The 24,151-nt window shown below is 31.2% G+C and overlaps 3 protein-coding genes across 3 annotated transcripts; 1 reads left to right on the plus strand and 2 right to left on the minus strand.

Annotated features, from left to right (window-relative positions):
• Positions 1-12,010: 12,010 nt before the first annotated feature.
• On the minus strand, positions 12,011-16,632 carry HELRODRAFT_96497 (hypothetical protein). Its single transcript, XM_009033110.1, has 5 exons — positions 16,195-16,632; positions 15,030-15,186; positions 14,027-14,211; positions 13,221-13,308; positions 12,011-12,540 (listed from the first exon to the last, which is right to left on the minus strand). Exons 1-5 carry the CDS (start codon positions 16,334-16,336, stop codon positions 12,243-12,245), a joined length of 870 nt encoding a protein of 289 aa, XP_009031358.1. The 5' UTR covers positions 16,337-16,632; the 3' UTR covers positions 12,011-12,242.
• Positions 16,633-18,635: 2,003 nt separating this feature from the next.
• Positions 18,636-19,667, minus strand: HELRODRAFT_166083 (hypothetical protein; the record flags this gene model as incomplete). Its single annotated transcript, XM_009033111.1, has 1 exon — positions 18,636-19,667. The coding sequence occupies one exon, from the start codon at positions 19,665-19,667 to the stop codon at positions 18,636-18,638; it is 1,032 nt and encodes a 343-aa protein (XP_009031359.1).
• Positions 19,668-21,598: 1,931 nt separating this feature from the next.
• HELRODRAFT_70726 (hypothetical protein) lies at positions 21,599-23,578 on the plus strand (the record flags this gene model as incomplete). Its single annotated transcript, XM_009032911.1, has 6 exons — positions 21,599-21,701; positions 21,806-21,903; positions 22,097-22,168; positions 22,778-22,844; positions 23,094-23,153; positions 23,490-23,578. Coding segments are annotated over 6 exons (489 nt in total), but the record flags the coding sequence as incomplete, so codon positions are not given.
• Between the last annotated feature and the right edge of the window lie 573 nt (positions 23,579-24,151).

A 24,151-nucleotide genomic window follows, 5' to 3' on the forward strand; every position in this document is an offset into this window, starting at 1 on the left:
TATTGTCATGTATTATTATTTTGTATTCGTCTTTCTTTTCACCATTCATTCACCATTTCACCAAGGTATATTTCCTTCTTGTCTCAAAATTTCTAAAGTTTCTCTTCTGCACCAATCTTGTTCAATCAATGTTGTCAATAACTGTGACCAATCTCAATAATTTCAAAAATTTTGTAAAAACGTATTCAATCTCGTTAAACACACTCTTTTAATAATTATTTAAGAATCTCAAATGGTCAATATGACTTTAAGTCAAATAGATCTATCGAATTAGCTATTTTAGACCTTAACCAATAGGTACTGGAAAATCTTGAATCAAAATCTCATGCATTCATCGATATTATATATGCTTTTGATACAGCTAGGCATGGTATTCCTCTTAAAAAGCTTCATCACAATGGGGTAGGAGGTTTTATTTTTGATTGGTTTACTAGTTAACTAGATGAAAAGTCCCAATTTGTCTCAAATAGAAAATTAGAATTTTTCAACCCTGCCATTTAACTGCGGCATATATGTGATTAAAACGCGGGCACGTTTATGCATACATAAGTCTAAATCATTCATTTAATTTTGTAATCATTGCTAAATGATAATTTTTATATAAATCATCATCATTATTATTTTCCATTTATCCAAAATAAGTTTTTAAATTGATTGAAATCAGTTCATTTTACTTTTACTTTGGTTTAATTTTTGTTCTAGTTTCGTTTCAAATGGTCTTCAGGACGGTTAACGGTTCTTAATGAACTTTAAAATTTCAGAAATTTGATTTAGATTTTCTTTTAATTTATGTTTTTTTGTTATTTCTGTTTATTTTTGGCGGCCAAATAAACTACGCTTCAAGTCTTATAAAAAGACAGCATTGCAGATGCATTACAATTATTCATTGTATCAATTTACGTTGAGAAAAAAATTCTGGGTGTCTTTTTTTTATTTTGTTATTGCTATTTCAGCTCCTGTTTTTATGCGATAGACATGAGCAAAAATATCATTTGTCCCGTTTGAATAATGTTTAATACTTAAATAGGCAAAATAATCTCATGTTCTATTTGCGTATTTTGTATAAAAAAACTCATTTGTTTCATTATTAATTTAAATATAATTTTATTAATTCATGATAAACTAATCAGTAAATTTTTTAACTTTAATTTCAGATACAAACTGCCTTTCACAAGCATCCAAATCAAATCTCCATCACTCCTTGCAATACGATACTTCCGTTTCCGCTAATTTTTAGTTTTTCAAGATGGCAACAGGCTTGAAAGAAATTTTTAAAAAGTGAACTTGTGACATGTTTGTGCAGATTAGTTCATTATATTTTTGATTCCTCTTTATTTTGAAATCTCATGTACGGTGTCGTGTTGTTTGAGTTTGACGTTTTTTAAATAAAAAATAGTGTATAATAATAATTATTATAAACAAATCCACGTGTTCTGTCATCCAACTATGGCCAAAATAAAATTATTAAATTAGTTTGTTATCATTTTTGATTGGATGTTTTATCCAACAAGTTTTACAACCCAATACAGTGAAACAAAATTCCATGTGCTTATTATTAAAGTTCACTAATGACGGAATGATTTCCAATGGACACTCAACTGAGTCGTCAATTGTTTATATTCATTTTTCTCCTTCGGGAAATAAATAATTACCGCGATAAATAAAATACAACGCCGACGACATACAGTTTCAAAGTGGCGAGAACGAAGATGAAAAAGACCATTTTTTCAAAATCCTATCCCCATCATCAACTGCTGCTGTCTCAGTTGTTTCAGGCTTGCCACTCTTTTTATACTTTGTTTTTATTCTAATTATTATCAATTCAGTCTTAAATAGCTCTCGGAGGAAAGATAGAATCGTACAATCATCAAATAAACGTATCAGTCTGAGTAGCATACATCTTCATGAATAATGAAATGAACATAAATTTAAAACGCATGTACGTACATGTACACTCATAAGCTTTCACGTGATCTATTTATTTTTCCTGGGAAAAAACAAAAACAAAGAATTATCGATTTAGGCAAAATAATGTTTTAAAGTAGAAAATGCAATTTATAAAAATTTCTCATCCTAAAATTCAAAAAGATAAAAAAATAAAATCATATACTGTCACACTAGAAATGTGTATTGGGGCGATAAAAAATATTGAATTAAATACAAATTCGCAAATCTTGGTTTAGTAACTGTAAACAACTTGCATACAATCTGCATACAACTTGCATACAACCTACATACAACTTGCATACAATCTGCATACAACTTGCATAAAACCTACATACAACTTGCATACAACCTACATACAACTTGCATACAACCTACATACAACCTGCATACAACCTACATACAACCTGCATACAACCTACATACAACCTGCATACAACCTACATACAACTTGCATGCCTTTTTCAGTTTGTAACTACGCTCCATTTCTTGTCACGCCTCACTGAATTTCAATGCAACATCTTGTCATCATCTCATTGTTCCTTCCTGTTAAGGATTTTAGTTTTTCTCTTTCTTTCTCTCTTCTTTTTCAATCTTTCTCTTTTTCTACTTTCTTTTTTTCTTTTTGTATTATTTATCTTACGCACAAACCAACAAATATAAGTGCTATAAGCTTCGGTTGTTAGTGCGTGCAGTTACCAGCCAGTTATTTATATGATCATGAACGTTTGCATGAAGACTTTTAACAGCTAAAGTGATTTAATAAAGTTTGAAAATGTTTTTATTCAACAACATTTAAACTTCTAAATTTTTTTTACATAAAAAAATATTTTGAAAATTAATTAGAAACACGAATAGTACAATTAACATACAACAACAAATTAGTTTTGTAGCTAATTTGAATAAACCTAATTAACGACGTAAATATTTTTAAAATGAATTTCATAAAAAACAATACAACAAATCAAAATTAATTATTATTGACTAATTTGATGATTAAAAAACAATTATGAATGAAAATGCCCTACGAACTGTTTCAAAACAAATGAACCGCGATTAAAAACATGTCCATCCATCCGGGTCATTCAGTAGGCCCACATTTCAACATTTCACACTCAACAACAAAAAATTGACCCACAAACTGACTGACCACTTCACATTTGTGAACCTAACTCGTAAGTTAGCCGGCTTGTTTTGCTCGGCAACCTTATTTATTTCCATCATTTCCTTGCGTCTTTATCTATCTATGCACTCATTTCTTCAGCCTATGCAGTTCCATTCATCTCCAATGTTGAAGTCATTCTTTCACCAGGCCTCACAGTTGTCTCACTTGTGAGTTTCTTTGCGTGACCTCATTATTTTTATTCATTTTTTTAATTCCTTAAAAATTAATTTGATTTGAAAAACGTATAAGTGTGTATATTATTTATTGTTTCTTTATGTTTGGTTATGCCCTGAAAATTTGCATCTCTAGCTATTTGTTCAATTCTAATTTTTTTATAATAAATTTTCCGGTGCAGAATTATTTTGTTGCTGCTACTGCTGTTGTTGCTGATGTTGTTGTTGTAGTTGTTGTAGTTTTTGTTGTTGTTGTAAATTTTTTTGTTTTTTGTTGTTGTCGTTGATTTTGTTTTTGCCGTGGAGACGGTGTTAAAACTGTTGTCATCGTTGCTAATGTGACGGAATCGATGTTTCGAATTTAACAAAGCGTTTTTAAACCTTTAATTTCATGTAAAAGTTAACGCTATTTTAAAAAAAAAAGTACGAGGTTGAATCATGAGGAGACTATAAACAATTTTTTAATTCAAAACATTTGTTGAGTGCACAGTGGAAAACTACTAGGTGGGGGTAGGGGTTTACTCCAATTTGTGTTTGTTTGTGTGTGCTTTCGTCATCATGTGTATTTGTATGTGTGTTTACGTGTCGTGTATATGTGTGTGACGCGTGTGTGTAAGTTTATATATTTGGCAAGAAAAAACAAGTTGATAAATGAATTGGCTGTACTGTGATTGAAAGTTTTGTTTTCGATCGGTTTGTTTAATGGCAAGGTAAAAATTGAAAAAAATCTCATACTTAAAGTGGCTGACAAATAAAAATAAAGTTTTAGAACGAAAAAGAAGCATAAAATATTTTATCTCTTCTACTACATTAAGTAGATTACGTAGGATACAAGTGGCAAATGTTTGAAACAAACAAACATTTGCCACTTGCAAACATATGCAAACGTCTATGCAAACTTACAAGCAAAAATACATGTAAACATGCTTGCAAACCTGCACGCAATCATAATAATAAATGGATGAACAAACAAAAAAACAAACATATAAACATACTAACAAACAAACACACATACAAACAAACAAACAAACATACATGTAAACCAACATGCAATCATACACGCAGAGTTGATGTGCCACATGCAACATGTAGAAGAGGAAAGTTTTTGCAGAAATCAAAACAAACCACAGTGCGACGTTTGAGTGATTGTCATCATCAAAGTTTTTTCTTTACGTTTGTGTGTGTGTGTGCGTTTGGTTTGTACATGTGTGTGTGCGTGTATGTGTGTGTATGTGTGTGTGTAGTGTTTGTGTATATATTTATATATTTGTGTATGACTTGTATTTATTCTTACGTGTGTTTTTAATAAGTACATAAATGAATATTTCTTATGTATACAACTATCAATATGACTGTCCTCTAACCGATGAGAAATTATTTTATTGCTTTATTTTTGGTGGGAGTATTTCAGAACATTTGAAGAAGTGAAGACCTCATTGTATCTGACTACTTATAATTAGTCATGTTTTAAAGTGCACAGCAGCGACTTACCTCCGTAATGTGAGTGCAGCTTCCTTTGTGATGCTTGGGTGTTCATTGTTGGACACGCTCGTTTGTGTTCGTGCATTGTTGCAAGTAAAATGGAAATTTTGAGGTAGTTTTTTATTATTTTTGTTGTGATGTGAGACGGGCTGGCGGGTTTTCATCGGGTGCCTACTACCTGCTGAGTGGAGTTGGTTTGAGTTGTTGCGGTGAGATTGTGCATTTGTTTACGTGCATGGTGCATTGGTCGGTGCATTCAAGTGCATATGTACATTGGCGTTTGTGATTTTTACGTGATATCATTTTGCGGATTTGTTTGTTGAGTTTGCATACAAAGTTTGCTCTAGCGTTATGACAATTTTTTTCTATTCATTTTTTCTGCTTTCTTTGTTCATCTTAAAAAAATCAATCCCACGCGAAAGCAATACATCCATGTTGATGTTCACGTGTTCGGTTTGTTGCTGCTGCTTCCAGAAGACAATAGAATGCTACACTCATGAACGATGTAATTTGAATGAAGATTATTCTTTCTCTCTTTTCATCCTTCTGCTACCCTCTTTCTCTCCCTTCAGAGATTCTCAGTGCATTCACACTTTTTACAAGAAGGTGGAGGAGCCAATTATTAAACATGATTCAACATTGCCTTTGCAAAACCAAATCAAATGCACGCTGGGTATGTGTTTGTTAATTTGGTTGATTGAATTAGGCATGCAATTATTCACTTTAGCTAATTCAGCGCTAGAAACTGTTGTGCTGCGGAATACGTTGGAGCGAATTTGCATTAATGAAAACGTACTCTCCATGAAGCACTTTCTCAGTGGCATCAATCATTTACGCTGTAGGCTGCCTCCAACATCTCGCTTCAATCTTTCCAACGCTGGCTGGCTGATGACATTCAGCTTCTTACTTTCTCTTTCTCAAATGCTTCGCTTCGTTCTGCCAATAAGAGCGAGCTTTCCATACAAATGAATGTAAGGGCAATAATACACGCATTAGAGTATGAATGCGTGCATTTCTGCCTGTGTTCGCATTTTTTGTATTTAAGTAGGCGAACAATTTCGTGCATGGAGCGTGTGCACATGTGAGAGTATTTGAAGAAGTTGATTTGTAGCAAAATTAATTAATGTCAATTTTGAAGCTGGATAGTGAAACCCATTATGAAACCAACAAATTTGTAAACATTTTTAACAAATGTAACATAAACCATTAATGTTTGTGTTGTTGATAAATTACTGACCTTTTCAAAATATTTTTAAACGTTTTGAAAATGTAAAATGAGTTTCAACATAAATAGATGAAAAAAATAATATTATAACAATATTTTTATTTATGTTTATATCTGTTCATGTTAAAGTTTTCATGTTTGTTCCGATGTGTTATAGCGTGTCCTTATGTGTACGTATGTGGTTATGTGTGTTGATTCGTGTTTATGTGTGTCGAGTTCATGCGTGTTTATGCGTGTTTAGACTGGCATGTGAAAATATTATTGATTTGTACTTGCCGAACCAAAGAACGTAACATTAAAAAAATATTGCAGTGCAGTTTGTCGTCTGCTTGTAATAAACTCTAAATTTATATTTCACAATGTAAACAGATGAAGTTTTTGTTGGCAATGTTTTACAATTGAATTTTTGTTACTTGAGGTAAAACGTGAAGAAAACAGCTGGTCCTCATAATCTTTGCTTGGCTGACGTTCATGAAATCGAATGCGCGTATGTTAGCTAAGAAACCTGAGCAAAATATTTTTGATTATAAATAAATTTTTCCATTTCAAATTCTTTACACTTTGTGGAGCTGATTGAAAAATATTTGACTTCAGCCCTCAAAAAACTCCAACTCGGACACCTTGCGAATCACATCAACAAAAACACAAACATCAACAACAAAAACATTAACAAAAACAACAATAACATCAATAACAACAACAACAACATCATCATCAACAACAACATCAAAAACAAAAACATCAACAATAGCAACAACATCAACTAAAATATCAACAATGACAACAACATCGACTAAAACATCAACAAAAACAACAGTGTCATCAGTGTAGAATTGGTGGCCAGGTAAGTACAAACAAAAACTAACAAAGAACAAAAAATAATTGAATGAATGTTCAAGTGAATGAATGAATGAATGAATGAATGAATGAATGAATGAATGAATGAATGAATGAATGAATGAATGAATGAATGAATGAATGAATGAATGAATGAATGAATGAATGAATGAATGAATGAATGAATGAATGAATGAATGAATGAATGAATGAATGAATGAATGAATGAATGAATGAATGAATGAATGAATGAATGAATGAATGAATGAATGAATGAATGAATGAATGAATAATGAATGAATGAATGAATGAATGAATGAATGAATGAATGAATGAATGAATGAATGAATGAATGAATGAATGAATGAATGAATGAATGAATGAATGAATGAATGAATGAATGAATGAATGAATGAATGAATGAATGAATGAATGAATGAATGAATGAATGAATGAATGAATGAATGAATGAATGAATGAATGAATGAATGAATGAATGAATGAATGAATGAATGAATGAATGAATGAATGAATGAATGAATGAATGAATGAATGAATGGAGAACAAAAGAAACGTAATGATGAAAGAAACAAAACACAAGTATACAATTTAAAAACAGTATAATCAATAATGAATGTTCAAATAAACAAAAATTAGCAAACAGTTAAACAAACAAAAAAAAAGCGAACATATGATGAAATACAAACATGTAAACAAGACTGAAATAAACTATTAGACAATTGAACAACAGACAGTGCAAAAACAAACAAAAATAAATCATAAGCAACATCTTTTTTGTACTTACAAAACAAAAAATAAATGAACAAAGTGAACTAACGTAATATACAAAGACCCAACAAAACAAAGATCTTATAAATAAAACAAACAAGTATGGTGAACAATAGAAACAAACATAACAAACAAACATGCGGAACCTTAGAAACAAACCTTGCAAACAAACATGATGAGTAATAGAAACAAACAAAACAAACATGATGAACAATAGAAACAAACATAACATACAAACATGACTAACAATAGATACAAACATAACAAACAAACATTTTTACAGACAAACAAACATACAAACGAAAATGTGCCAGAATAATTTACAATGAGCGACTGAGCAAAACCCAATATACAAATAAAATACACAAGAAACAAAAAAGATACAAAAGCGCAAAACATGAGCAACAAGACAAAAACAAAACGAATAAACAAAACGAAACAAGAAATCGGAAAAAAAAACAGGAATTTCTATAACATTCTTCTAGCGTTTAAGTGGTTCTCGCCACATAAACTTCATGTAGCATAGTTACTTAGTCTCGTTGCAATTGCATGCAATAGCGATATTGCCTGTAACAGATTAATTAACATGGCAAACACTACGTTGCTAACTTGTTCCTTCATTTCAATTCGTTTGAATGAACATTGCAGAAAAATAATTTTGTGCAAGTATCATGAAAGTTGTTTTAAGTTCTATAAAACAAATAATTAAAAAATAATGAAATTATTATGCGTTTTCAAAAGGCTCTAAATAATAATGATTTAAAAAATTTGCTAATTTTGTTGAAAATGTTTTGAAATTTCAAAAAAATTTTTGCTGATAAATTATTAAAAATTTGCAGAAAATAAAAAAAATGGATCGTTTGTGCTCGCTGAATGAATGGGATGATATAGTGGATTCCTCCGTGAGGCAGTATCATGTAAGATACGTTGCCTTGCACTTGTTACATTTGGCATAATTTGTTCATCTATTTTGTTATTTACTTCATTTTCATTAACAAAAATAAACTGTTTATCAATATGCATATGCACAAACACCTTTAAATATAACACAAAATTATGCTATTTCTACCTGTTTTCGTATGGGCATCGACTATTTTGTATGCACATGAAGACGAACAAAAGAATTTTAAGGTAGGCATTTTTATTCCTGATGTGTGTTGCTTCATGTTCGTTATGCAATGTACAAGGGGTTCATCGGGTGCGTCTGGAAAGAAAGATCTGATTGGAGGTTCCAAGTTTTGGTCAGGTTAAACGTTTTGTCAGCGTTCTAATTCTAATATTTGTTATTTCACAATTGTTAATTTATTAAGTAAGGCACTTGGAAATAAAATTTCATTTACAAATTAAGTAGCTAATTAATTTGTGGTTTGCTGGCAGACTATGACAAAAAAATTATAATTCTACAATGTATTTTTACGTCATACCTTGGCATTATCTAACTTGAACAATGAGGAATCAGGCAGAGATTAACTGGAGATTAACGGAGTTTATGGGGTATAAGCAAATATGCAAAAAAATTATCGACCTTCAAAAACTATTACCCCCCCCCCTACGATAAAATCCCTGATCCGCCACCGCTGATTGGCTGTTTGTTCAGTTTTTTATTCATTCATTCGTCTATTCGTTTGTTAGTTCATTCATTCAGTCATTCACTCGTTTATTCATTTGTTTGTTGTTTTTTTATTCATTCAATAGCTTGAAATTATTGTTAATTTTCTGATTGATTGAGTCGCACACACACACACACACACACACACACACACACACACACACACACAGGTTGTATTTGGTCGTCTCCTTGTTGGTTCCAAAAGAACATCTCCCATAATGACGCACTTGAGTCATGGCGGCAAAAAATGACCTCAAACACAGACAGACATATGGACAGACACACAACACACACATACACACACAGAGACAAACAGACACAACCACATGTTCGGATATTAATTAATTGCTATCAAATATCCAACCGACTATAAAAATAAGCGCTACAGCATCGTTATCATAGCTTATTTATGGTCATCTACCGTTACTCCGCCGGTTGTATGGCGGCACCACTTTTTATGAGGCGAACATGCGAAGCGTGTTAATGTTATTTATTACTGGTATGATGGAATGATGACGTCATCGAGGAAGTGGATGATGATAATCATGACGATGACGATGATGGTCATGACGATGATGATGATGGCGTAGAAGCTAATGATGAAAACGATGATTAAGGATGATGATAAAGATAATAACGAGAACAACGATGATGATACTGATTAAGAAGAAGATGACGACGATGATGATGATGATGATGATGATATCGTCGATAACATCATTTTTTCTGCCATTTCCTACAATGCATCTCTGGAATAAATAATTAACGTGAAAGTTCTGTTGTTAGTTAGTGCAAGGCGGTGCTGATGACGATGATGGGAAGAACGATGACTGATGATGATGATGGTGGTGGTGGTGGTGGAGATGATGATGATGGTGGTGGTGGAGATGATGAGGATGATGGTGGTGGTGGTGATGATGGTGACGTTGATGGAAGATTATCTGGCTACTAAACTTGTAAAATTAATGATTTGAATGATGCTTTTTCGCCAATTTTTATATTTATTCAGTCAAATATTATTGGTTTGCCCCAAGCAGAATTGTAGAATCACGATGAACAGAATTATTTTCAGTGTTTTCTGTCCTAATATTTAGTGCTTCGTCATTTTAGCTTTGATACTTTTATGAAAAGTTCGTTCACACTACTGACACTTGTAGGACATTTTTGCATTGTGTGATAAGGTATACAAGGGGAAGTGAAATTGGTTTTATTGGTGTAACTTCGATTTTTAATAAGAATTTCTTTGAGATTAAATTACTCATTCATTCATTGATTCATTCGTTGATTCATTCATTAATACATTCATTCATTGATTCATTCGTTGATTCATTCATTAATACATTCATTCATTCATTCATTCATTCATTCATTCATTCATTCATTCATTCATTCATTCATTCATTCATTCATCCAACCATTCATTCATTTACTTTTTTAGACATTCAAACATTTATTCATTAATTCAAACATTCATTCGTTGGTATATTCATTAAAACGTTCATTTATTCTTTTTTCATTCAATCACTCTAACTATAAACTCAACAACACCGGCCAGTCATCTTTGGTAGATTCAGAATCTTTCATTTTTTTCATTTAGTTCTTGTGCACTTACGCCATACGTGATGACGACCGCAAACAATCCATCCGAGCGATGCATTTCCTACAACAGCCAGGAAATATTTCAGTCTACCTGATATCGCTAATCCTTCCTTTCTGTCTGGCATCTCATTTCTCTCATATTTCTGGCTTTCGAAATTTTCTTCTCTTGTTCTTGAGTAATCAAATTTTGAAATTATTTTTTTTAAAGCAAGATAATGTTCGTTTGCAAATTTATTCCATAAAAAACAGATAGGTGGGATCGTGTGATGGACATCAGGCTGGCTTCTTCATTAAAAATTGCAAATAATTAATCTAAATCCAAAGATGACAAAAAAGGAATAACAAAAATAATTTTTTATCAAGAATAATTTTTTTTATCAACTACTTTCATTTTAATAATACTATTATCAAATCAAAACAAATTATATCATGTAACTTCACTTATTCTGAATTGACATCTGCAACAAATCAACATAGAAAGGACAGTAAGTAATAAATAACACGATAACAGGAGGAAATAATGAGTATATAAAGTTGAACTGAACTCAGTAACCCGCTTCGTCTCTTCTCTACAGATTCCTGTTCTACAAAAAAATAACCTGATATAAACAATATGAGGGTCTGAGAAGGAAGTGAACTATTTGGAGAATAAACAGTAAATACATGAACATCATGACGGAACTTTTTCTAAATTTTTTTGTTTTTTTTTCAAGTTTTCATTTTATTTTGAATAATAATTTGCATGTCTGGGCGTGCTACTCTTTCTAAAATGGTTCTTTGAAAGAATTTATAGATTAGTGATTAATGACCGCATTTCCTGGGCAACAAAATGAAAGATTACCGAAAGTTGAAGAGTTGGCAAAAAAAATTTCCATATCCATCATATACAGGACAATTCAATTATTTTTAATCATATAAATAACAATAAATGTTTCGGAAGTTTCATGAGAGGTTGTGTATTTTATATTGCTTTAATAATAAATTTGGCTCAAATGTAAGACTAAACAAGAGTTGCTAACAATTTGTCATGGCTTTTGAAACCAATTCATAAAAATTTCGTTTGATATTTTTACTTTCAGTTATCGAAATTGTGACTGCTGAGAAATGTAGCCAACTTGAAATTATTAAAATTTTTTATAGTTAACTTGAACTTTTTGAAATTTTAACAAAATTATAAAAGAATTCGATTTTATAAAATTAATTGACTTTCTTCAACAAAACATTTCAGAATTGAAATTGAGGGGGAGAAAATTTTTAATTTTAGTAGATGAGCTTGCTTGCCTAAATAAGCAATTGATAAATTTTAATGTCACCGATTTATTAAACGTATCTTTAACACATTAACTGAGTAAATGAAAATAAGAGATCAAGAAAAATAATAAAAATATCAAACACACAGACACACACACGCACATCTGGTCATTTAATCTTTTTCTGTTGGTTAACGATCCCGTTGAGTGCTGCATCTTTCTCCGCCTTGCTCATCATCCTCTCGTACCTCTTCCTCTCCACCCAGTCCAACAGGCCACCAAAGAATATGAAGCAGATGATATTTTCAAACAACTTGAACACATCCACTCCAAAAATCGCCCAGAAAAACCTGACGAACCAGAGAAAAAAGATGAGGCCGATGTAGACGAGTGGTTCAGGGAGATCGATCAACTTTCTATGGTACAACGTGAAACATATTCCCGCTACTAAACTCGATTTAGCAACTCTGTTGAAATTAATGTGAGTTAATTTTTTAACAACAAATTAATATTCATTATGACTGAAAATATTGAACTGGCGCAAGCAAAAATCTAGACACAGGACACGCAAAAGTGAAAATTGTACTTAAATTATTGAAATCAAATAAAAAATACTTTAGTTCAAAAAAACTAAATCAGTTAAAAATAACTGAAAATGATAATCATAGACAAATAGCAAAAGTACATTATAAGAATGCTATATCATAGATAAAATGTTATTAAGATAGAATTTGTGCGAAGAATTGTTATCATACCTACGTATTTGATATTATTCGGAAACAACATGAAAGATTTTGTGACAGTAGAAATGACTCTCCTACTAAGTACTAGCTACAAATTTGTAAACACACACAAAGTTTAAAGTCATGTTCAAAAAATCGTAGAAGGATTCACAATTTTTTCATCTTCTTATGAAGCAATCATAGAAGAAAATGAACCGTTCCAAAAAAAGACTTCAGAAAACATAAAAACGGATTCAGCGAGCGAAGATAAGAGATGATTCTGTTCTTATTTTGCAACGAGGTACCTAAACGGCACCATATAACTATCTACCTGGTAATAGAACAGAAATAGCGTAAGTTATCAGGAGGACAAAAAAAGTTTCCTTAAACAAAATTAAAATAAAATAATAAATAAATAAACAGACGCTGATGGTTTGAGCAATTCGATGGATGAAGGCGACCATATTCCACACACCAGGCGTTGGATTATGCGAATGTGTAACGTGGCTGATCCTAAGTGAATGGTGATGACGACGACGATGATGATGATGACGGTTGAGGAAGTGATGATGGTATTGATGATAAAAAAAAGGGTGGCGATAATAATGATGAAGATGGTAATGCTGCTTCTTATGATGATGATGGTGAATGGTGGTGATGATGATGATGGTGGTGGTAATGATGATGATGATGATGGTGGTGGTGATGATGATGATGATATTTTTTGGTGCTTATCAAACCACATTCAAAAACAAAATACAAATAGAATTTATCAGTCAACAACTTTGAATTGATTCTTAGTTATCGTCTTATCGTATTGAAATTTGATCGCTTCAGAGAGGCAGAGCTCAATAACTTTGAAATTTGATCAATTAAAATATAACTCTGACGTTTGCCCTTATCATTTTTTAATAGAAATCTGGCGAATCTGTTAGTTTTCGCGTAACCACCAACCATCCACATCCAACAACCACTTCCAAAAAACCCATCCAATTACGTAATTTTCTATACCATTTTGAGTTTAAGAAATTTCAACTTGCCAAAATAGTAACATAAAATATAATATGTGAATTTTGTAACATATCACCTTAACAAAATGAAACTTAGACAAAACTTTGATAGCCATAAATCAAAATATGCCACAGGGTTCTAAATTATATGATAAAATTGTAATCTCTATTTTGAACATTGTAACCATTCCTGACCACCACGAGCTCCATCAGTAACTCACCCTTGAGGGAGCCGAAGAGGCAGACAAAAATGAAAGCTCCAGAGAAGTTCTTCATAGCGAAGTTGGTGCCGTCGTAAATTTTATTCAGCCTCATCATCTCCTGCATCATCATCAGCAACATTCTCACGGGCACAAATTTTGCTATTTGGTAGGCGAAATCGAAGGGGCTGTAGTTTATTAGGTACCTGACGGTCGATATGTCGTGGGAATTTGTTTCAATGTTAAGTCTTCGTAACTCATATTTGATTATTTTAATAATGTTAAAAATCATTTATGATCCAAAAAAATTTGTTTCACCTTGGAGAAATAATAACAGTGAACATTGAAATTCTAAAAACATAATTCCCAACAATAAATTTATTTTAAATTCAGTTACAAATTGATGCAATTATCATTACTACAAAGTTAATGATACCGAATTTGTATTTTACTTTATTTTCCTTATGTTACTAAGTTTCAAGAAAACATCCTACCACGCTAAGACTGATAGACTAATCAATTCAATTCAATTTGCATACAAAATTTACGTAAGCAAGCACATAGCATTTCAAATGACGTATTAAATTTGGTTTATTGCATAAGAAAGGGTTCGAACCTAGCCTTAATGTGATTACTCATCGGAAAAACACTTTATGGGAGCCAAGTTGTCAATCAGCTTGCTTAAACTAACGTAGCAAATAATTTGATAACCGGCAGTATATTGGACAGTGGCGGATCTAGAAGAAGAAGAAGATTATCTACCATCAGATCATGGAAGAAAAAAATTATGAAGATTCTGTGTGTAGGATAATAATAAAATAAACTAAAATCAGCTAAAAAAGGTCATCAACTAAGAATTTTGAAAAGCATCCCCTTCTAGCAAAACTGGAATAAAAGGGATCCAACAAAATGTAGCTCCGGATCCGCCACTGTGTTTGGAGATTGGAAAGAATCAAAGTTAATTATAACAATCCTTGTAAGTTATAATGAGAAAAAATCGGCAGTCCGAAACATCTCGACTAACCACACTACGGAAGCAACGATGATGTTGATCTCGTTATTAAATGTTAATAATAAAGGTTCTCCCAGTAGGAAGTTCCCGACAAAGCTACCAGCAAAACAGAGCATCATGCTTCCCACCCAACATGCTAGCGGATGGTTCCTGTGGAAACCTTTGGGACCTTTCAATTTGATTTAAATATTTCAAATATATTTTCTGAAAAATAAAAAAGAATTTTTGTATGTTACAAACTGCTACAATATGTTACAAACTGTTACATTATGTTACAAGCAGTTACATTATCCTTACATTATATTACAACAAATTGTTAAAAAACTTAATTTGATGATTTTTCATTACAACAATAAGAAACATTGTAAATATTATTATTGATTTCATATAATCTGATGGTGAATTGAAGCCATTTACAGAACATTCTTCCATTATGAAACTTCATGGATGAAGGGATGTTCCTCGATAGGATTGAAAAAAAAACTTTCAGAACTTAAAAAATATTGAAAATGATTTAGCCTGCTGATGTTAAGAGTGGTCCTTCAATGAAAGGAAAGCGTTTAATACTTATTCTTTACAATTGCTTATGTTTCAGTGTACGAGTTCGTCGTATGTGTGTGTGTGTATGTTTATGTGTGTATGTCGTGTGTATGTGTGTGTGGTGTGTGAAATAAATTTTATTTTAACAACAGGTTTATATAAAGTTTAAAAAATTTGATCTTCACATTATTGCATACATGCATATGTATCCACCAAAACTTTGAAACTACATATTCAGAAACAAAGGCAGATTGAAAAATAAAAATTTGGTGGAGAATCTTTTAGAAAGAAACAGAGGCCGAATGACGAGGTCATAAGAAACTGCTTGGAGAACAGTTAAATATTTATATATTTAAAGTCAAATCATAATAAGTACTAGATGGCATAAGAGAATGAATTGGGATATGTTTTGAAATCCAGTTGAATATTGAAATAACCACATGGAAATGGATTTTGTAAAGCTACAAGAAAAATTAACCGCCATCGACTTCAACTGGCCTTAAAAATACCATCGATCAAAATATTAAAACTCGAAATAAATTACATTTGTCATACGATGCTTGTATTGAAAAAATCTAAACAAATTAACGAATGTTACTACTTAGTTGTAATATTACAGTGAATAAGTCATGCGAACCGGCGATTTGTGAGGAATAAGAATCATCTCTGACTAGTATGCACATGAGGATGTAGTGAGCTACTTCGAAATATGGAAACATTTTGAGCCGCTTAATCGAGCCAGCCACTTCCAAAACATGTTCATACGTCTCGTCATCCATTATTATGATAAAGTTGTATGAGTTAGAATGCTGGTATCCCAAGTAAGTTACGCTATGTTATCCGATCTACAAATTCAATGAAAATAACGAAATAATTGCCTTATAACTTATAAGCGAAATAGTATTTTACAATGATAACATTATTTTTAACTCATATTATGTTTCATTTTGTTTATAAAAATTTTATTTTGAACACCATACATTACAATATTACTCAAAAACATTTGTTATCATAATGAGGCTAACTTATTTATTGCATTGTTGCTTCACTTCTTGTTGTGTGTTATAATTGCAATATAACAACCTCTACATCGCTATTTCGAAAAGGCAATGTAAACATTAAATAGTATTTTACCAATGTCATTAATATATATATATATATATATACATATATATTTACATATATATATACATATATATATATATATATATATATATATATATCAGTATTGTTTAAACTGAGATAACAATACCCCACCATATACATCGTTTCTTATAATGTATTATAAACTGCATGCATAATATAGTATATCGTTAAAATAAATCGTACATTATGTACAATTCCTGTATAGTATACTTTCATAATATGTTTATGTTTTTGTATGAATATTATATATTATTATTATATATGAATATATATATATATATATACATTCTTTAAAATATAGATATGTAGTATTATGCATTCAACTCTTTCATATAGGTTGTGTGTTTGTATAGTGTTACACTGCAACTGAATGTGGTTCTATCTTATCAGAACCAACATCAAAGTAAGAATGAAGCAACACTGATGATGTTATTGTACGGAGCCACTGAATGGTTAACTTCGCCGTATGGAAGTAATTGGAAAGTTGAAAGACAAATGACATCCAAACTTATTTCATTTTTTTCCCGTCATACTTACACAAATTTACTTGCCTTTTCTGTTATTATATTTATTTTACAGGAATTTTACGACCAAATTTTTGTACCTCAACGTCGCTCAAAATTTGGCACATTTATGTACTCTAAAATGTAAATACATGGATCAAATTTTCATCCAACTTTTTAAATTTTTTTCAAGATGCAAGACACATGTCAGCTTCATTCACTATTTACAACCTCTTTCAAATTCAAATCAATGTTTAATTAAAAGAATAAAAATAGTAGCGTCATTTTATCATTTACAAATAAATTTTGAAGTATTTCCTTCTCAATTTATTTTTAACTTTAAAAAATTAAGCTGACAAACTTTAACAAATCCTATAATCAATTTCGCTAAGGAAATTTTGATGAAAGTTTGCTTACCGAAAATTATGCCGCCGACATGAGATCACAATTTTTATTTTCAAAACGGTTTTTTATTTTTGAAGCTTGCATTGCATAATGATGGACGAAAATGGGTAAAACCTGCTCAGAAATGCAAGAAAACTAGCTTTGCCAAGAAGTGAATGGAACGGATGACATTATGGAATGGAGTAGATGTTGAACCGAGCAAGAGCCAGAATAAGAAATGTGGAAGTCATTGAACTTAATAGTGCCTAAGGAGTTGACGGTTGCACAGGCTGACGGTCAATGATCAAATGGCTGGACAATTCATTTAAAGAGGCCAAAGTCATGTACACACTCTTCCAAAGTTCACAGGAATCAACACATAAAAACACACACAGTGTACGAATACATGCTAAACGGCTCATCACACACGAAGCAGATAGGTGGAGAACCTTGTCATATTCGAACCCGGTCACTGCGTAACAGGACCATGCGACCTTAACCACTAGGCCATCCCGTTACTTGAAATAACTTGAAAACAAAAACACAATTTTTAACTTTATACAAATTGTGCAAAGACTTTTTTACGTTTCATTATTCATCAGGTTTTATAAATCAAAGACATAATTGAAGTCAAGATTTTATATAATTTGTTTATATGATATTCAGTTAAATGAAAAATTCACGCAGTTGTTAAGAAATATAAATATCATTCTAGTTATAATAATAACGTGCATTAAGCTACTATGTTCACATGTTTGAGGTGCATGTTAGCATTGTTGCTGATGTTTCACTGTTAATCTCTATCAGACGACTAACTTTATTTACATTCATTCATCACAATGCAGGTGTCTATCCCTAAAAAATATTGTACATCTTTCAAATCATCCAAATGTATTAGTACGAATATAATATACATAAATACATAATGTATATATATATATATATATATATATATATATATATAATGTATGAATGTATAAACATATATATGCATATAAATATGTATATACAAACATATATATATGCATGTACAAGAAATAGCATATTAGGCGTACATCATTTTTGCCATTTCGGACATATTTTTTGGTATGTGGCAGAGGTCATCAAAGTAGCAAGATAACTCCTCCATGGTCCAATCATCCTCATCCTTGCCTGGCAATGTGTTTGCCACGTTCACTGAAAATGCTTCCTGAGAACATGAAGATAATAGTTGAAGCGGTTGTTGTTGTGCTTGTTCAGGTGGCTGTTGTTGCTGCTGCTGTAAGCTGTCTAGTAATTTAGAAGATAAGCTTTTGTCAGAGTGAGTACCGAATGATGAAGATGTTTTGTTTAAACTATTTTCAGCAGTGGGAAATTGAGAAGCTGCAATAATTTTGTCTGCTTGTAAATTAGAGCAGCCAACATAATTCTTTTTACCTTCATTATTTAAGAAATGTTTGCTTGCATTGCATTGTATTGTTTTAAAATTTACACCATTAAATATGTTGGTGGCATTGTTGATGCTGTTAATATCTTCTTTCTTAAATGCCACATTAACCAGATTCCTGAAGTCTTGCAACCTGAACTTGCTTTCTAATGATGGCCACTTCAAGTCAAATGATGATTTGGTGTTTTCTGTAGAATGACTCTTAATAACTTTGTTTGAAACTCCAAACAGTTTTTTACACTTTAATGTTTTGTCAGTTACTGTAAAATCAGAAAATTTATTGGGAGAGGCAAGTTCAGTGTTCGATTTCAATTTGAGCAATTTCGGACTGCTGGGGCCAAAAACGTTGCTGCTATCTAATAAATCGTCAAAAACTTTTGTTGAACGTTTTTGAGACTTCCTGCAGCGACAAGAGCGACTAGAACAATGTTCGTTTACAAACGACAATACGTCAAAGTCCAAAGTGGATATTTTCTCAAAACTTGACGAATGTCTAACAATAGGAACAATGCTGCCAGCAGCGTTGTCGTCACCATCTCTCCTTTTTGCTGATTCATTTTTTATTGTCACTTGGTCATCTGACTTGAACTTTTCTGACTCTGCTTCTGTTGGATGCGACTTCAAACTCATATCATCTTTCAATTCAACCATATTTGGAACATCGGATGACTAAGTAATTTGTTACTGTTTGTTTTCAATTGAAATTCTAACTTTACTTAACTTTTAACCACCAAACTTTAAAATTTAAATTTAATTTTTAAACTTTAATTTAAAGTTTAAAAAGTCGTATTCATTAGGGACGACAATTAATTAAAAAGTTCCTTTTTGCATTATGTGCCTGCTTGAAAAATCAAAATTGAGTCAATGTGACGAAAAATGAAACAAAATTCAATAAAAAAATTAATTATTATTTGAATAAACGAATTATTTCTTTTGTTTACTTATGAATTGCGTAAAATTTTAATCACAACAAAGATACAATTTCAAAGAAAACATAGAAAAAAGGTGAAAAACAATAATCATTCAGGAGATATAATTAAATAATTAATATGACAGGAAAATATTTTTGTTATTTATATTTTCAATTTAGCGCAAAATTAAAAAAAATTAAAAAATTTATTTAAAACATCAACTCACAACCATGGAGATACGAAATCACTGAAATCGAAAATCATAAGGCTTTATATTATATCTTTATATAAAATAATTATATCTTGATATCACCAGACCAGCTCCCAATTAATTTCCATTACACAAGCATCTTTCTACTTTTATCTCTTTATATATGAATTTATAGAAGTTATCTTTATGTTCTTTTCAGTTAAAGATGTAGCTGCTTTAAAATTTAACTAACCCATATAGAATAGAGTAGACTCATAGATATATATTATGCATTCATGAATAGAGCATATACATTTATATTTATATTATGTTGTATTCTAATTATATAAACTAACCTAATGTACAAAAACATTTAACGTTAACGTTGTAATTAATATATCCATGATTTGATCTCAGTTTAACTTTAACATCATGGCGTCCTACTTGAAGTCTTTGTATTCTATCTTGAACGCGTCAAAAAGCATTGTGAAGGTGAGTCAATTGGTTTAGAATTTGTATTATGATTGAAAAATTAACTACAGTATGAGTTTAGAAATAAAAAAAATTTTAGGGAGATTCTTGTGCTGGTTTCTGGTTTCTATCATTTTCAAGATGTAAATGAAGTTAGCCAAAATTTTAAAAGTATCAGAATTAAGAGTTTGAATAGACAATAATACATAATATAATAATGGATATTAATTGAAATTTTGTACTTAATATTGCTGAATTTGAATTGTCAATTCAACAGATAAAGTGCCACTGATAAATTAGTTGTTAAAATTAAATTATTTATAAAAATAAATGATTTAAAAATATTATATTAATACAATTATTAAATTAGGTAACTACTACTAACTACTATTAAAATAAAATAGAACAAGCTAGTTTATTTCTATTTTCACTAGGAGGGAAGCCTCAAATAATTTATAATGTAACAGATGATAACGAAAAGAATCATTTTTAATAAATGAAATAATTTGCATTTATCAGAAACAAGATTTAGCACCCAATGCAAAGCATTCTCTCAATTTCTATATTATCATTTGCTTTCAATTTGGTTTTGCTCAAAATGTTAATAATTTTCTAAGTTACAGACCCTATGTTTTTGTTACAATGGATTTTAAGCCACATAATTATAATTGTGTCGGCCATGTGCTTCAATTCATTAAATACCATCTTATAATTATGTGTTTTTTTCATCTTATCTGCAACATTTACGAAAAATATCTTGAATTTTGGATAATGGGAACAGTGTTATCACAAAAAAAATATTCATGTTGTTGATATGTAAAAAGAATTCAATGATTGATATTTAAACCATGTGTGAATTGAAAATTAGTTTTTCATGTTTTGCATTTTAGGTCCCAATACATTCAGCTGACAAGAGATTTCTTACAAGTGCAAATGTTAAATGTTACTTCATTCCAACAACAGCGCAAACTGGAACAGCACCTGGTCGATTTTATGGTTCTGAATCTCAGTCAACAAAATCTGAAGGTGTAACTAATGAAGAAACGACAACAGATAAACCATCAAGACCTTTGGTTGATGTTGAAACCAGCAAAAGATATTTAAAAAGCGATTGTTAGTTGCTTTTTATTAGTAATTCTTGTGTTTCTACTTGATTAGAAAAAAAAATAATGTTGTTATGGAATAATTATTAGCATCATTTCCTGGCATTATTTCAGCATACAACAAAACATACCTTGGATCTCTGGTCTGGCAACCTTACAGGAGAAACCACAGGGGACATCTGCCACCTCGTAAAATCAGGAGGTCATGTTATGTAAGTTTACAGTCTGGTTCAATTGACCATTTATTAGCTGGTTTTATTGGCTAGTTGTTAATGTAGAAACTTAACATCATTTTCATTTTTTAAGAATGTTCACATACTTACATAAATTTTATAAATCCATGCAATGATTTTTTAAAATTTATATTTAATTATGAAATTCATGAAATTTATAATTGATGGATAGATTGGTGGAAAGTTGGCTACTGGCAATCCATGTCCAATCTGCAGAGATCAGTACTTGGTCTTGCATCCAGAAGTTTGTTTTTGTTGTAATTGTTGTTGCGATTGTTGTGGTTGTTGTTGTGGCTGTGGTCATTGTTGCTGTACTTGTTACAGTTTTTCTAGTTGCTTATTTCTTGATTGCTTTAATGAAGTGTTTATTTTATAATTTTTATTAGAATGTTAAATTTATCAATATGAATGACATAAATTGATGTTTTTTTTTAATTTGGTTCATCTTATTTTGATTGTATTCATATTGTCTTGAATACAATGGGTGGCGTGATGGCTCAATGGTTAAAGGCGGCTGGTCTTGCTATTGCAATGACTGGGTTCGAATCCCCGCCTATCATATGCAATGTGTGTGATGCGTGGTTTGCAAGCGTATTCATATACGGCTGTGTGTGTTTGTCGTTGAAACCTCTGAAGCAAATGCTCTGAAGCAAATGCAAAAGAGAGAGAGTAACCTTTAACCTTAACCTTTATAATAATTTATTTAATAACTGATTTCACCTGCTGTTGTTAAATATTAAATTTGTAAATAAGACCATTTTCTTTTTTTATGATTTTTCTATATCAGTTACTCATCAGTTTAGAAAGCGTAGATTAATAATCACAAACCTTGATCAATCACCTTGTCACACAGAATGTGGATTTATTGAAGCAGTTCGTATCACCATACACTGGCAAAGTCTTATCAAATCACGTTACAAGTATACAATAATGTTTATTGTTTTTTGTTAGAGAATCTTCATTTCATATGGCTCTGTGTTATGATAATTACTAAATTTTCTTGTAAACGAACAACCACATACACCCTATCCTGTCAATATTTTAATTTGGCACTTTTCATCTGAATTGTGAATTATTTAATTTTTTTTATCATCTCATTCAAATCTTTTAAGTTCTTGAAATTTAAAACATTGTACTACCAAATGTATTCGTGATGTTTTTTTCTCCAGACTTGTGTCAGATACAACACAAAAAATTGTTAGTCTCCATAGAACAGGCATGGGACTCAGGTTCACATTGAATAAATTTATCGTTTTCATGATTTATTTTCATTTTGTACAAAACGATTCTGTTTGATTTTTTCATGATATTTTATATTCTTTTCAATCTGCTTTAATGGATCAGATAATTTTGATGCTTCTGGTGCTATCACCATTTTATAGATTTAGTGACATTTTGTCTGATTTCTCCAGTGGTGTAACAATTTGTCTATCGAAACTCAATACAATTTCTTTTATCAGAATTAGATAGTTTTGTTCTTATTTTGAAATACTTCTGAACACGGAATGTTAACTATTGTTATGAATGTGGCTGTATAATAATGTGTTCAATGTTAATAATTTCAGGTAACTTAGCAAAAGCTGTGCCCTTCAAAGAGTACAATTATGAAGATTACTACCCGGAGCTGAGGAAGAAGAAAAGTTTTGAAAGCTGATCCGACAGACATTATTGTTTTATTACTTATTAATTTTAATTTCTTATATAATAAAATTTAAAAAATTTCTGTTGTATTTTCTCATGTCCTGTCGCGGAAGTTATTGCTTTCCGGTGAATTGACTTCCTAGTACCTAGTCAGTTAACTAGAAGTATGAGGTTCGCTAGGTTTGTTTTTGCTAACAATTTAATGTAGATATGAAAGATTCTGGTGTCAGCAAACTGAATTTTAAAACAATTAGAAATAGTATCAATTAGAATGCATGAGAAGCGGTAAACCAGAATAAGTTGGTAGAGAATGGGAACAGATGAATCTGTATGGCGCAAGGGGTAGGAAAAGTAGAATGATAGTAAGTTGAGAGTAAGTGTAAAAGAAATGATCAAAGTCTGTCCTAATGAAGTCAGAAAACTAGCGCGTTTAAGCAAGCAGTAGAAACTTGCTTGGGGTGGCGTGATGACCAATCGGGCCAATTAGGAAACCAGCATTGTCGTTTCGTTACCCTCTACTCTACGGCCGACGCATTAGATTAGCTAACAAGTTTTCAATGCGCAATCATCCAAAGGTGGGCTTTCA

The sequence above is a fragment of the Helobdella robusta genome (assembly GCF_000326865.2).
Source record: "Helobdella robusta unplaced genomic scaffold HELROscaffold_9, whole genome shotgun sequence".
Classification (NCBI taxonomy): Eukaryota; Metazoa; Annelida; class Clitellata; order Rhynchobdellida; family Glossiphoniidae; genus Helobdella; species Helobdella robusta.